This window comes from Lottia gigantea (assembly GCF_000327385.1).
Source record: "Lottia gigantea unplaced genomic scaffold LOTGIsca_23, whole genome shotgun sequence".
Lineage (NCBI taxonomy): Eukaryota > Metazoa > Mollusca > Gastropoda > Lottiidae > Lottia > Lottia gigantea.
The window spans coordinates 1585178-1602383 of NW_008708645.1; the positions used below are offsets into that span (position 1 = coordinate 1585178).

Genomic DNA, 17206 nt, shown 5'->3' on the forward strand with positions numbered 1-17206 from the left:
CTAAAGCTTTATGTAACAAAAATCATCGGTTATAGTTTATGCACCGTTTTGACAGTCGTCAGGCACACGGGCCTATTGATCAAAAACAATATGAATTATATTATACATTATATTACTTATAAATATGTTGCATAAACTATAACTAGTGATTAGCTTATTGTTCCATATAGCTGTAGAATATACAGCTAGATCCTAGCTATTTTAATAAGGAAGATTACAGGTTTAATATTTCGGTGATTAATATTTGGAAAGTGCTAAAATTCAAAATTTTTCTTTTTTTTGTGTTTTTGTATAGACATACCAAATTTTATCAAAATCGGTTAAAAACTGTAAATTCTAGAGAGTTTACGATGGATAACGTCGGCCGCCTTGTAGCTAAGAGAGGGTAACAAGATGGCGCCTTGTGACGTAATTGGCCAGACTCTCTCTATATACGGCTCTGTAAAAGCTCAGAGCCGTATATAGAGAGAGTCTGGCCAACTTGTGATCTCGCCGCGCTGAACCATGATTGGCGCAGAGTGGTAACGTGATTGAAGGCCGCCATATTGTTACCCTTCCCGCGACGTTTAGGCGTAGGAGCCTGGGTATTCTTTACGTTGTTTAAGCCTAATTCCTGGTCTTGTCTGGCAACAGAATGCTTCGATGTGTGGCATAGAAATGCTCTGTCAAATCTGGAGAAGGTATAGTGATGCACAGGTTCCCTAAGGATAAAAGGAGACGCAGAGAATGGGAAGTAAAGGTCAAACGATCCGACTGGACTCCCCACGACAACTCTCTTCTATGCGAAGTAAGTACATTCGATGATTTCAGGGGTTTTGCAAATCGTGTTATGTTCAGGTCTAAAAACTGGATATAATAGATATGAAAACTTTGTGAGAGGGTTTCTTTCCACGCACTGGCTATCTAAACCTAGGCCTAGACGAGGAGCATGCACCATGGCTTCTGAGACACTGTCAACAACATTTCTGATAGGCCTACACATAATCGATCGATTTATGTTTTTCTATAAATGTGAAATTCTAAGACTATTTACTTTTTTAGTATTTAAGGGGCCATGGCTCCTAATCCTAATATTTGTGCTGGTCCTGATTTTCAACCCAAAACCCTTCTCCCTATCAATATCATTGATTTCCTAAATGCCCATCAGTATTACCCCACCCCCTTTAGAGATCAAATGAAACGCCACCATTGTTTATGTTATTTCATTATTGACATTCGCAGAAAAATATGGAAGGGCAATGTAGACTGTGGGTCTAGACTATAATGTGAACACTAAGTCTTTTGGGCCAGTCACTTGTGTAAATTTTGGTTTCTCTTCCAGAATCACTTCGACGACAGTCAAAGAGAAACAGATCGCCAGGACAACAGCCGACAGCTGAAGCAAAATGGTTTCAAAGCTGAAATGATGATTATTGAGTGGTGTGATATAACTTTCATGCCTTCATGACATAAAATAAATTGTGCTGATTGAAACTGAATAATGAGCCTTTTTCTGTTCAGGTCCACAAGTAAAAGAGACAGGGGTGGGGAGTGGGGTGCGGCGCTTCCTTGAATTATTTTCGCCCCCCTCCCCCCTCCACTGCAAAATTCAAACAAGTTCTCAATCGAAGCTGAAATCAGTCTCTATCAGCTATTTCAGTCTCCGTGCAAATGCATTCGCCCCCCTTGGCACATTGGTCTGGTTACGGGCCTGTTTCTGTTGATAACGATTTATAGTGCACATCTTGCTTTGAGCAATTTTCATGATGACTAAATTTCTTCGACAAAGATGGAGTTCGGTCCTTTATACTAACTTCACTATATTCTAAAGCTTTATGTAACAAAAATCATTGGTTATAGTTTATGCACCGTTTTGACATTCGTCAGGCACACGGGCCTATTGATCAAAAACAATATGAATTATATTATACATTATATTACTTATAAATATGTTGCATAAACTATAACTAGTGATTAGCCTATTGTTCCATATAGCTGTAGAATATACAGCTAGGCCCTAGCTATTTTAATATGGAAGATTACAGGTTTAATATTTCGGTGGTTAATATTTGGAAAGTGCTAAAATTCAAAATTTGTCTTCTTTTTGTGTTTTTGTATAGACATACCAAATTTTATCAAAATCGGTTAAAAACTGTAAATTCTAGAGCGTTTACGAGGGATAACGTCGGCCGCCTTGTAGCTAAGAGAGGGTAACAAGATGGCGCCTTGTGACGTAGTTGGCCAGACTCTCTCTATATACGGCTCTGTAAAAGCTTCGAAAACATATTTGTTGTCTGATTTTAAAAGAGTTATGTTTTCTTCATAAATATGAACCGGAAGTTGTGCAGCATGCGACAACTTGACTCTCAAGATGCATCAAAATCATAAATTGACGAATTTTTAACTAGATGATGTGCAGATTCTAAAGTGTAAGACACTTCTTAGATTCAAAACCAATGAAAACAAGCTATCTTTGTGATGAGAATTGTAAACATCTCTTACAAATGTAACACAATAAGGAAAAGCTACTTAGACTTTTTACTACCGACGAATGAGTAAACTACCGATGATGGTCTGCAACTTTTCAGAATCGCAATTTAGTCAATCAATTATATTCAATTCCAAAATCATACTGAGAGTCTCAAATTTAAGTTGATTATGTTCTTTGTAATCAGTGTCCTTTACCCTTATAGTTATATCAGTACAGTGGTGTAACCTATATTCATGCATATAATGATTCAACACCAAATTTCGTTTATGTCTTAGATGTTTCCTCAGATAATCTATAAAGTAATTAAAATTAGGTTGTTTCGATTTTCTTCATGAATCCCTCACTATGACCCATATTTCATGAGTAACCAACTCGACAACGGCTGCAAGATGCGACACCTATTTTCATGTACGATGTTCGATCCTTAAAACAAAACCACGTTGGATGGATACCCCGTGTTATAATTAACTTTTCTTCGTATTTATTTTAAATAATATTTCATTATAACTAATGAAAATTCCTTCTATGATTTAAAAAAAAATAGTGACTGAAAAAGGAAGATAAAGTAAAACGTAAGAGTGATTTATTGCTAAAAGTCATTGAAACATAAGAATATGGCTCACATTGTGTTCCATAGAATTTTTCTGCTGATATCCGCTAGTTTTTCATGTGACTTCGTTCACTGGAATATATCCTGGGTGACCGCTTGAAACCTCGTATATGCCATATTTGGTCATTTTGGCACCGCTTGAAAGCTTGTAAAAGCGCGGATCTTTTGATCAAAACCTTCTTAGCTTGATAGTGAATAACCCAAAAACCACCAAATAAATAACAGGTATATAAACAGTCAGATTTAAAACCTCGTAAAATGTTATATTATACAAGGTTCAATGTTCCTTTTTCTGCGGATGAAAACAAAAAACCTTGTATACTGTATTATTATGCAAGTTTTTGGTTGAATAGGTCGAAGAACTCAAAGTGTTATACGATACTCTGTCAACCATTTACACTTGAAGTCTTTTCATAAGATATTTTTTCAGCTCTCAAACAGAGGTAGTTATGTTCTTAAGTAGCTATCCTCTGAATTCAAAAGTTTAGGGACACCATGAATTATTCTCTAATAAGATAAGTACTGTTTGCACGACAGGAAATGCAAGCCTTCCTGGAACAACAAATGCCACCCTGCAACTGGAATTGCCAAATTGGCCTTATTGGAGTTTTCGTATTGAAACAATTTTCAACCGTTAAAGGGACATTTCGCATTTTTAGTAAGAGGTATTCACTGTCAAAATTTTCGTAAATTATTCCTGAAGATATTTTTAAAGTATGCTATTTTTGTATTAAAAGGGTTCATTAAAAAGGGAGAGTACAAATTGTTATTTAAGCAGTTTGACCTAGTTTTGAAATGATAAATCGGTTAGCCGATGTCGGGGAGGTTCTCACGGGTCATGATTTCAATTTAAATTGGAAGAGAACATTCTTGACAAAAAAATTCATCACTTTATAAGTCTTCAAAGTGTACTTTACTAAATAAACATCTAAACTTGTGTTGTTTTGTTGATTGAATAATTGAGAAATTTATCTATGGAAGGCAGAATGGTTTTTTATAGGCCCACACGTCGGTATGGGCGTGTATTGTAGTTGCCCCAGTCGGTCCGTCTGTCCGTTCACATTTACCTTGTGCCTCCTTTACAGGCTACAATTCTCCATGGATTATTTTGATCTTTTGTATGTGTGTCAATATCATTATGAAGTTGTGCACTATTGAATTTGGTGATGATCTGATAATTTTGTTCAGAGATATCAGATAAAACTGATATCGCGTTCATTTTTTTTTCACTTATTTTGCTTGTGTCTACTCTACAGGCTACAATTCTCCAAGGATTCTTTTGATCTTTTGTATGTGTGTTAATATCATTATGAAGATGTGCACTATTGAATTTGGTGATGATCCGATAATTTTACTGTGACATTTATTGAAAAGGATCAACACAATAAACCAAGTAAAATTTGTGTTAAATTTAACAATGCTAAAGTTGGTTTTAGCTTCTAGAAAGAAAACTTGCTATCTGCCTCCTAATATAGAACCAGGTAGTTTCAATAGAGAGATATGAAAATACAAGCTAAATGTGATATTGCATCAAACTATGATATAGAGTTTGTTTTACAGTTCACATTTAGTTTTTTATCAAGATGCTGGTGGGAGTATTCGCTAGCCTATGTTTATTCAATGTTCTTCATTGCTATTTCTTAATTCTTAATTCTAAATTCTTATATCTTATATCTTAATTTGCACCCTTAATTCAACATTTGTTATTGAAAATGAACATTTTGTACAAAAATCATAATTTGTACTGAAAATTCTTCGATTAACAATAGGTTTTCCAATTATTAAATTAATAGAATTCTTGCCAAAAATATCCTCAAATACAAATCTACAAATACAAATCTAGCTCAACATATCTTCAAATGCAGAATGTCAAACAAAACTCAAATACAACAAACTATTTGTTTTGAACATTTGTTAGTAGAGTTTTGTGTTTGAAGTTTTGCATTTGAAGATATGTTGAGCTAGATTTGTATTTGAGGATATTTTGGCAAAAATTCTATCAATTAAGCTTAGTTTTCACAAATATGAGCACAAAGAAAGTGGAATGTACCTTTAATTGAAATGAATTGATGATTTATTTTAATTTTCTTTAAATAGAATGTGGAATATTCAGATCAAGACTGATGATAACAGAAGTAGAAACTCAAAAGAGTCAGAGAAAAAACAACCAGTAAAGCAAAAGACTATCAATGATTTGTATGATGATTTTGATGATACAGACAGTTTAGAGGATATAAAAGCTCCTTCTCAACAATATGATGAATGTGATAGTTCGGAATCTCCTTGGTCGATTCTTTCATCTCCAATGGCAGTAAAAAGTAAGCGTAGAAAAGAGATGCTTGATGAAGTATCTGATGATAGTGATCCAGCTATATCAGGTTCCAAGAATCCTGACTCGGACACAAATGATGAAGATCTAAAATTATTTCTACAAAGAAGAGAAGAGATCGATAGGCTTCTTTACAATTCAACAGAGTGTGTGTCCCCAGATGAAATTCATCATTCCAGGGGCAGAAATAAATCACCGTATTCGCATAAATCCCAGTCAAGATCCTATTCCAGAAGATCACGAGACAGAAAGAGAAGGAGCAAGACAAGAAGTTCTTCTAGATCCAGGGATCGTAAAAGGAGAAACCGATCAAGAAGTGGTTCCTGGTCGTGGCACAGCAGAAGTAGATCACCAGCTCCTTTCAAGAGAAAAACTCCTCCTTTAGAATTTTTTGAAAAAGCCATTGCAGCTTCTCAAGCTGCCAGAGCAAAGTCTCCAGAACAACATCGAAAGAGTATTGATGATGTTTGTCAAGCTAATAGTCCAACTAAAAAGAGGTCATCCTCATCTCAAAAGAATCTATCTAAGGCTGAAACTTCCAAAAGGAGTTCATTTGGTTCTTCTTTAGATACTGAACCTATAACCCCTGAAAAAGGAAAGCATGGGCGGAATGCAAACTCAGATGAAAAACAAGGGTCTAACTCAAAGAGAACTCCTGTTACCAGAAGTGCGTCAAAATCATCCAAATTTGGCAAGGAACAAACAAACAGCAGCAGCAATGATTCAGTAAAGAAATCAACAAATTCTATTAGTCAGTTGAAAAAGGAGATTGATGGAGCTTCAGCTGCAGACAGTAAAAAGTCTGCAGGTGATAAAAAGGTCACAGAGAGTGTAAAGACCAAAACAAGTGAAGCCTATGACCCAACTGAGCCAACTGGAGAAGATTCTATTCAGATGAGTAAAGGTAAGTTTGTTCAGTTATTGTAGGGCTACAAATGGTACATTGCAAAAAGAGCCATATTGCTAATCATATAAATTCCAACACCAGAAAATTTTGACCTTGCAGAAATTGTTCATTCTGTAAATAAATGGCTGTACCAGATATTTTTATTCTGTAGTTTGTAAGTTCCAAAGAGGAGTCAAATAGACAAGACTGTATGATCAAATTCAAGGCTAAAACAAACCAATCTCCCTGAAACCAGAAACAGTTCAACAGATCTTGTGTATTTATAGGAATCCACAGATCTTGTGTATTTATTGGGATCCACAGATCTTGTGTATTTATTTGGATCTACAGATCTTGTGTATGAATTGGGATCCACAGATTTTTTGTATTTATTGGGATCCACAGATCTTATGTATGAATTGGGATCCACAGATCTTGTGTATTTATTGGGATCCACAGATCTTGTGTATTTATTGGGATCCACAGATCTTGTGTATTTATTGGGATCCACAGGGATTATGTATTTATTGGGATCCACAGGGATTATGTATTTATTGGGATCCACAGGGATTATGTATTTATTGGGATTTATATTTCAGACAGTGATAATTTGGCTCCAAAAGGTGGCAAGCCAATAGATATTTCAATGCATGTTGATGATGCTTACTTTGAAGCCCTGAAGAAAGTTTTTCAAAAACTAAATGAAGCTGAGTGTTCTAAAGGGAGTCAAAAGAAAAGTAGTAAGTGTGACTTTTTTTTTACTTTATTGGCTCGTGCTCCCTCTACAGACTACAATTCTCTATAGATTCTTTTGATCTTTTGTATGTGTGTTAATATCATTATGAAGATGTGCACTATTGAATTTGGTGATGATTTTTTTGAGAGATAGCTTGTAAACACTCTAGAAAAGAACAATTCTTGACGGATTTTGACAAAACTTGGCATAAGTGTTCGTAATCACCCAAGGATGAACCCTATTGCAAATCAGAAAAATCAAAAAATATTTAGTATGAATTATTGCCCTTGCTCTTGAAAACGCGTTCAATGTTTAGCTAGTTATCAATCTAGAAGGCACAATTCTTGACGGATTTTGATGAAACTTGGTGTGAATGTTCGTAATCACTTAAGGATGAACCCTATTGAAAATCAGAAGAATTGAAAAATATTTAGTATGAGTTGTTGCCCTTGTTCTTGAAAACGCTTTCAAATTTAGCTCTAAGAGCAATAACTCATACTCAATATTATTCAGTATCGCCCTAAAGAGTTTAAAAGAAATGTATGACTGAAGGTTGAATATTTCATACTGGTAATTGTTACTGTACTGCTAATTATTTTTATTCAAAATCAAAGCTGCCAGTTGGCGTATATTACCTTGCTATCTTTATTGCAGATGTTACTGATCAAGATCAAACCAAAGTGAAGTCTGGAATACCATCCTTATTTAATGAACAAGACTTAAGATTCCAGAAAATGTCCAAAGAAGAAAAGTTGAAAGCATTCTGTTTTTTCATTCAATACTATTGTAAAAGTATTGGTAACATATCAGTAAGTTATGTGTAGTGGATAGGGGCTTTTCACTTTATAGCTGCATTATTAGGCTAATAATCAAATGAAAATCTCCATTGTTTTTGAAAATCAATGAAGACAATTTTGCTCTGTGAGTCTGTGACTATCAATTCGTCCCCAAGCTCCTAGCTAAACTGATTGATCCTCTGTCAGTCCACATTCCTTGTGGACACAATAGAGTCTTTGATCATGATTAAACTTGGTTATGATGATGAGATCTTTGTCTAGTTTGAATTTGATAATTATAGAATTAGTGGTTTTCTTCCCATCAACCCATCAAATTTGGCAACAGCTTTATCCAATTTTGATGAAACTTGGTGTGCATATTGATATCTCAGGAAGGTTAATATTTCGAATGAATAGATTTGAGTTAGTGTCCTTGACAAATTAAAAATCAAATTAGGCTTCTCAGCTCAAATGAAACTGGTTACTATCCAAAGTTGTATGATATCTGCATGAAGAAATTGGCAGTTTGTTATTTTGTTAAACATTATTGTCCTTGATTTTTTGGGTTATTAATATTAATTAAAATGGATTTGCAGGAAACTCAATTTAAATGACAGACAGTAAATTGACGAGATATTATTAATTTTTAGATTTGAACTATTTATGCCTTATTTAGAATATAGAAAATTATAGTGTAGCCACTAACAACACTGTAATTTCTGCTAGTCTGCATATTTTATGTTACCTTGCCTTTGTTTCAGTTATACAATTAATCATTGCAGCTGCTGTTTTTAGGTTTAAGATTTAAGAATATTTTTGCAGGAATTTAGAAATTTTTCTTCCCTTGACCTTCTTTTTTTGTCCACTGGAGCTGGTGTTAGATGAATAGAAAATATAAAACATCCAAATGTATTATCTCAGCTGACCTGGCATAGTTTGGATGAGATGGGATCTTCTTAAAATGTTGTCCTATGTTAATGTTAGATGTAATAATCATGTCATTTCTTGCAGCTTGTAGAACTAGCTTTAAAAGAATTTAGGAATGATAAAGATATGGAAAAAGAATATGTTGTTAAAGAACTAACCAGGGTCCAAAATGTCATATACTATTGTGGAAAGTTGACAGTTGGTGGCCAATTCTTTGCCGATGCTATTGGATGCACCAAAAGAGAAGTAAAGATTGCTTGTTTTGCCAAAGCTATCAAAGTGTGTCGTACATGTACCCTTGAAGAAATCAAAAGCCTCATGCCTCGTACAATGGATGAACTGAGAGATCAGCTGAAAATGGATTTGGAGAGTGCTGCTTCAGATGAACGTAATGCACCTGTTAATATAATAAAACGATTTATACATAGTTTGAAGAATGCTAAGATTACTCCCACTAATATTAGTACCAAGCTTCATAATGCGGGTCACATTTCAAAGACAACTAACCAATGGAGACTAGAAATGGAGTACTCGTTGAGCAAATCAGGGGAAAAGTTCTGTATAGCTAGATGTAGCCTGGCTGGTGCCCTGCTTGGAATTGCTGCAGACTTGAAGAGGAAACCAACCAAAGAGCAGTGCTTTGAGATGGCATACAAACGTTTGATGCTATATTCTGCAGAACAATTGCTGTGTGGACTGTCTTCTAAAGAAATGGAAGAAGGATTGATTAAGTTTAATTCTGCTTCTGAAGAAGCTTCAGAGACCTTGCTGTTACGAAAGACCAAAGCCAATCTTAATAGTCTAATAGATTATATCAAAGAACATTCAGAAGAAACCAATATAATGGCTATGCTTGTTCAGAAGACCAATGAGCTGAAAATGGCTCCATTTTGTGTATACAAGAAGACAGGGAAATTGAATGCTGATAAGATTGTCCTTATTAGTTGTGAGATGTTTTTAAATGATTACCTTGTTGCTACTGGTTCTGGTACTACGAAAAATAATGCCAAAAATGATGCTTTCCGTAAAGCTCATGCATTCCTGAAATCAACAACCGGTCAGAATATTATATTGAATCAACGGAAACTGGATCCAGAGGAATTGAACTTAAAGAATATTTTATCATATGATAAACAAGGTGAAACTAGTAAAAAAGACAGTAATTTGAAGAAGCTTGGAAGTGATCCATGTGATGGAGATTTAAGTGAATTGGTCATTATGGAGACAGCACTGTGGAAGAAAAACAGATTTTCAAATGCTTTTGAAATTTTAAATTATAGTTGTGTCCAGAATAAATTCCTCATGGAATGGGACTATACTCAACATGGTTCAAATTATATGTAAGTCATATTTAAGTAGCAATGAAGATAATGAGGTAGCATGAAATTTTTGGACAATTCTTTTTTCAGACTATATACTCCGACATGAAAAGATTGGAAGGAAAACCTGAGAGAAAATCAGGAAATATTAAGGATTTATAACTGAAAGGGTCGGAGTATACAATTGATCAAGGATCCTTAAAGATAAAGGTTGATAATTCTTATAGCCTGATTACATGTTGTTATATTTCCTCATGACAAATAACTATATTGATTACATTTTCAGGTTCCATATTTACATCCAGGGGAAAGAGTTATCATCACCTGAAATCACTGCCCCCACACGATTGAGAGTTAAATCTTTATGCAGTGCTGATGTATTATATAGATTGTATGAAACTAATCCTGTTCTTGAGGTACTTGAACATATTTTTTTTCAGAATAATTGAAATATCCTTGTACATGTCCATTATATCATACACAAACTTTAAGTATCAGACTTAACAGTGGAGATGTCCGAATTTCTATGTGGGATTTTATAAAATTTTATCAGTGGAACTTGATATTTATATCCCATATTTATACTTTCTTTTTTCATTTTATCCACTGATGATACAATTTCTTTCTATTCTATTAAGTTCATGTATAACTTGCTTTATTATCCTCAGATTGTAAAGGAGTACGATACAGATGGAAGCTTCACAAACACAGATATTGAGCAGCAGGCCAAGGTCATGCAGATGTCGGGAATGGAATGTCAGGATCTTTCAGACGACATGTTGAATGATATTCCCTCCAAAATGGATAAGAAATGTGTGAAGTGGATATATGCGGTTATGAAAAATATGCTATCAATATTTGATAATGAGGATACCTTGGAAGAAATAACTTTTGGACCTAAATGTGAATACTATTTCCTGTTTAAATACTTTAAAAAGAAATATGACATAAGATACAGTATTGTGAAAGGCAAGAAAGGAAACTTCTATCATGTTGTAACGCCTGTCCATACACCTGCAGCAATGATAAACATCTTAACCAACAACAATGGAATTAGTGGCCGTTATAAGATTGTTGAGAAAAACTCACTTCCGAAATATAAAGACCTAAATGAAGAGAAAAACTTGGCTCTAAAAGCAGTGTCACATACTGATAACTCAATGTTAGAGAAATACAAGAAAGAGACCGTCGAACTTAAAAAAGATGTAGCCAAAGAATTGGAAAAAGTTATTGTATCTTCAGCTGTTCAAACTTCAAGCCATTTAGTTCAGCCGTATCCACCTCAGGCAAACTTTTCAACTGCCAGCTCTGCACCATATGTACCTGCGTATTCAACTTCAGCTTACAGTCAACCTTATGTTACTGCTCCTATAGTATCTCACTACACTCCAATGACCGGATCTTCTAGGTTCCCGTCTCTTCCTGGTCCTTATCCTCAAGCTCATGCTTCTCTTACACCTGGCTATTATAATCAAGCTCCAATAATGACACCAACCCCTAACGTGCAGTTTCCTCTTGCTACAATTCCAGCTGCTCCTGTTGCTCCTAATTACCAATTACCTCCATACAACTATTCTGCCCCGAATATACCTACCTACAGAAATGAAGTACCGCAACATACACCTGCAATGTACACAAATATGACTGCTCAACCACAGTATAGCAACAGTTTGTCAAACCCAGCAAAAAGCAGAACACGAAATGATAGAAAAACGGAGACTCATTCCTCAAGCGACAAGACGTCAATTGATGAAAAGAAAAGGAAAGTACAACCTTCCCACGAAGGTCGAGTCGATTCCAAAATTTCAGAGAGAAGAGATAATAGTTATTCTAAGAAACATGAAGTTAGTCCAAGGAAACGGAGACATGATGATAGCCATAAGAGGAGAGACGGCAGTTCTAGAAGATCCGGTAGCCCACGAAGGAGTCCTGGTAGTTTAAGAAAACGATCTGGAAGTCCAAGAAGAAGATCTTGTAGCCGAAGGAGATCTTATACTCCCAGAAGGTCTGGTAGCCCTAGAATTGGTACTTCTAAAAGATCTAGACGTGAACCACCAGAGCGGAGGAACAGAAGCAGTTATAAGAGCAATGATTTATCACCTAAGAGAAGCTCTATTTCTGAAGTGAAAAACAGTCCAAGAAGATTTCATCACCAAAACACCAACAGAGAACAGGTTAGAAGAAATGATCCATACAGATCTGAGGATCCACGTCTAGGAAAACTATCCCGCTCTCCAAACCGAACTGATCACCACAAGCAATCAAACTATTCTCCAAGCCGATCAAGAAATACATCAAGGAAGAGTGGCCATCAACATTTGAGAGACGGAGACATTTTCCCCAGAACTTTGAAAGAAAGTGATCTAAGGCACAACCTGAATAATAGACTTTCTGAAAGCGATTCACCACCGAGACAAATGAATGATCTGTCTGTAAGTTTGAACAGAACAGGTGACAAAAGAAATGTCGTAGCAACCCGTACAGATTCTCCCCAGATATTTGATGAACGCCCTGTTCTTATTTATGAACAATTATCACCGGAAAGGTTGGATGAAAGGCTGTCAAGAGATTTAAATAACATTCGACCTGAACAGTACTGCTTTCCAAGGGAAAGTCCCGGAATTTATGGCGAACAAATGCATAGATACGATAATTTTCCTTCAAGAGATCTTGAGGATGTATCGCCAGAAAGATTTGTGGAGCCTTCAAGACAGTTGGAAGCAATTTCTCCTGAAAGACTGGAGGAAAGGATTAATGACGTATATCCAAGAGCTTCAAATATGGCTAATTTTGAAAGAGAACTTTCTGCAAGATTTGATCAAACTTTAGACGATAGGTTTAATATGCCTGGACGTAGAGGGAACATGTCTTCGAGAGAAATGGATGACCATCATCGTAGATATCAGGAGTTGCCCCCATTTGATGAGCTTCCTAGCCGATTTAACGAACCTCCTAGATTTGATGAACCGAGACGATTTGACGAACCTCCTAGATTTGACGAACCTCCTCCTAGATTTGACGAACCTCCTAGATTTGACGAACCTCCTTTATTTGACAAACCACCTAGATTGGACGAACCATCTAGATTTGACGATCCACCTAGATTTGAGGGATCTCCTAGAAGATATGAAGAACATTCGAGATACTTAAATGCTCCTGCTCAAACTATAGATCAGGAAAGAAGGTCGAGATTGGATCGCGAAAGAGAACAACGATTTAATGAAAAAATGTCGTTGCGACAAATTGGACCTCCAATGGGTGACATACAAGGGCAGTTAACTTCTGATAGACCTTTCATGTTCGACAATGAAATGCACATTGGTAACTCGGGATCTGGGTCACATCATGTTAATCAGGATAATGCATCTTTTCAGAATGACGATAGTTATTTTCCTGGTCGTGGAGCGTCTTTTTCCAACAGAAAATCTACAAGATCAAGAAGTGGCAGTGTTGATAGAAATTTTCGTAACGTTTTTCCTGATAATCGACGGGAATCATCATCTGGCTTTCGTGAAAGATCACCAAACATGCGTAACAGATCACCGCCTCGACATGAGCGACGGGACAGCTTCAGGGGAACATCGCAAAGAGGAAGAGACCCATCAGTAGATTTTAGACAAAGATCAGGACGATACTAAACGTGTGCTGTTGATTTAGTCTTGATTCGCTAAATCGTCACAACTTTCTAGAGGATTTGTGTGCTTTTGGTATTCTGTTATTGGGAATAATTTGGGTGTGATTTGTTGTGAGCAAATTGTGCGATCGGAAAAGTTTATCTAAAATTATGTTTTACGTGAAGTGTGTATACGTGAAGATAAGAGAATTAAAGTTAATGATTTGTTTTTGTGAAAAGTACAAACAAATGTGTGTTTTGGATGGTATTCGGCCTCAAAGTTTAATTTCGTCTGAGTTTACAGATTTTTCCTAGTGCAGCATATAGTTTAACAATCTTAAGTCTATATATTTTACGAATCAGTTGAATTCCAATAAATCGAATTTGATTCGAGGATATTTAATTTTAAGGATGTAAACACGTCTCTTCGAATTGTGAATTAGTGAATACATATATAATGACGATTCCAAGATTTTTTTTGATATCTATATTCACCAACGAAGCTACTTGTGAGCCCAGAAAACTTTGAAAACAATTTGCGCGAGCATCATACGTCGATTGTGCGCAATCTTCAAATATTTGGCTTGTTTTAGTCTGTGGAATTTTAAAGCTGACTTTATCGTAGACAGCAATAAGTGAACTTTATTTTATACGATCAATCAGTGCCCCGTGTGATCCTTTTATTATCAGTGGAAAATTTTAAATTTAGCCAGATGAAAGCTATTACAGGATAGAGTATTAATTTTAGATGCATATTTTTACTATCTTCTTCGTCTCCTTACTTGACATTTGCATGCGAGGCATCGATATATGCTGCAACATTTGCTGCTGCCAGTGAATTAATGCATACTCCAGGACTGGACGATGTATAGTTATTTGAATTATATGTATTTTAAGGTAAATTTGTATCCACTGCTGCACAACAGTCCTGTTCCATCGGTTATCTTCTACTAAAGAAATAGATACCACGGTGAGGCTGAAATCGAAAGCCTTTTCATAAAAGGTCACACTCAGTACCATCAACTCATTTCTGTTGCTACAAAAAAGATTTGATTCTGATCATAGAAAACTGCAACAATAAAATTCTTCTAGCTTGTTAGACATAGATTGTGGCTCAAAAAAGTTATACTCCTGTTTAAAGATGGGTTTCCTTATTTTTTAGTGTCAAATTAAGCAAACTATTTGATTAATTGTTGTTTCTAATGAATTATCATGTATTATTAATCATATCATTATGTTCCTATTGCATATAATTAAGATTTTAACCAATCATAAATGTCCATGTATATACAGTCTGGATAAACATAAGACTTTCTTGATCGGTCACTCTTTCGAATTCTGCTAGAAATTCTCTTCTAATTTAGCTGATTATGAATTAATTAAGGACATTATTTTCCAAGTCATTAGAATACCTCTACGTTCATATTCATATAAGTATTAGCATTTTTATTTTCATAAATGAAAATAAGGGAACCCATCTTTAAATCATCATATTACGAACTTCGTACTTACACCTTGACTACTATAGCCACCTTTCTGGTATCACGGAATGCAGCGATTTGAATTGATCGTTCGCCAGCGAATACAGACAATCAGATCCCTTTGCGTACATAATTTATTTTATTCTGGGAAAAGATTAAAATTTCCATTGATTTAAATTCTGAATATTATTGTATGCTTTAAGGAATTCTATTGCGAAATGTACCCTGATGTAGCCTACACGAAATAAATAACATCAGGATACAGTCAGATACAGGGTAAAAATCGATGATCCGCTGCAAAGGAAATACTCTTATTCTTATTTGCAATTATTTTGGATTAAACAGGGGTGTCACCTTTTTTTTTTTATCCAAAATTAACATATTTTACACATGTATCAATTCATGTTATTGCTAACAGTATCGGATATATAAAAGCCCAGGGTTTTTGTGGTAGGACGCAAAACGCCATTCGATTGGTTTGCAGGAGTTTGGTGAGTACATGAACATACCGGTTCATCTGAAAAAAAAATATCTTTGTCTGCATCTGAATATTATATTTAAAATAATATATTTCTCATAGACTAGCAGGACAAAGCCTCCCAATATAAAAACTATTCCAGCTTGAAAGAATGAAAAATTGTGGAGAAACCATGAAAATATGATTGAATGTTGGTTATAGATAAATTCTCCATTTATAATCCTTGTTTTCTTTTCTTTTCTTAGCTTAGGCCTTTAGCAAGGCGGTAAAATATCTGCATAGACATACTCTTAAAGGTGACTATCCCCACGCGATAACACTTTCATACTTTCAGTGTAATTATTTGCGAGTTCCTCATCAATGAAATTGAAACGTGGATAGCAATGCATGATTCACAGTGCATTTAATACTGGATTATGTCGACCTAAATGTTTTCTTTCCCTGTAATAGACCGACAGAACTTTAGTATTTTGTCCTGATATTTATTCTATTCTTTTTTGTAAAAAATGATATTGCATCAATAAGAATTAAATAAACTCTACTAAAGCTTGGCTATAAAACAAATGTATCTGCAAAAGGCTTTTTTGAGGCTAGACTAGAAATTAGTTCAATGATGTTTGTAATTTTTGTGTGGTGGATAGTTGGGTCGGACTGGGGTATCCCCCTTCAAGGAAAATGGTTTATAGTTTGGTTTATTCCCAATTCGCCCCCAATTTATTCCCATTTCGCCACTTCCCATTGTGTGCCTTCCAGATTTGCCCCTTTTTATACGCACACATGAAATGGGGGTGGTCGTATATTGCCGTCACCCATGTCCGTCCGTCCATAATTGCTCGTAAACACTCCAGAAGGCAGATTTTGACGTAACTTGGTGTGAGTGTTTGTTATCACCCAAGGATGAACCCCATTGAAATTCAAAAATTCGAAAAATGTTTTATACGAGCTATTGACCGTGTTCTTGAAAACGCTTTCAATTTTTAGCTCGTAAACCCTAAAAGGTTGCCAGATTTAGACAAAACATGATAATATTATTCTATAATACTATATATGGCGCAATGTTGAATATTTCATACCGGTACTGGTGATTATTACTGTACTGCCAAATATTTTTTATTCAAAATCAAAGCTGCCGGTGGGGGTATATTATAACTTTACCTGGAAAGCTATCTGTCTTTTTTGATCAATCAGTACTTTAGTAGTCTCAGAAACAGGATTTTTTCTTAGCTAAGCCAATCTAATAGTGTTCACAGCTCATCGTCAGAATTATCCAATTATCTGCGTTTGAAAATTAAAAAGACGAGGCTTCTAGGTAGGCTACGTTCAAGACAAAAATCAACCCCCAAATTAAAATGGCGCATTAAAGCAGTACTGAAGTTAGTGTTGAAATGAAAATGGTGCAATGGATGAATGATTGAGTAAATCCAAAAATAGTGAAAGAAACATTGAATTTGTATATATGCGTTATCAAGTACATGTCCGCGTCTGAGGGAAAAAATCAAATAACAGAGCCGTATATATACGGCTCTGTCAAATAAGCCTATAGTTATTTGTGGTCGGATTTGATTTTGCGCTCTGAATTGA

The 17206-nt window shown here is 35.4% G+C and overlaps 1 protein-coding gene across 1 annotated transcript; it reads right to left on the bottom strand.

Moving 5' to 3' along the window:
- Positions 1-6488: 6488 nt before the first annotated feature.
- Positions 6489-6851, bottom strand: LOTGIDRAFT_116166 (hypothetical protein; the record flags this gene model as incomplete). Its single annotated transcript, XM_009054956.1, has 1 exon — positions 6489-6851. A coding segment is annotated over one exon (363 nt), but the record flags the coding sequence as incomplete, so codon positions are not given.
- Positions 6852-17206: the final 10355 nt, after the last annotated feature.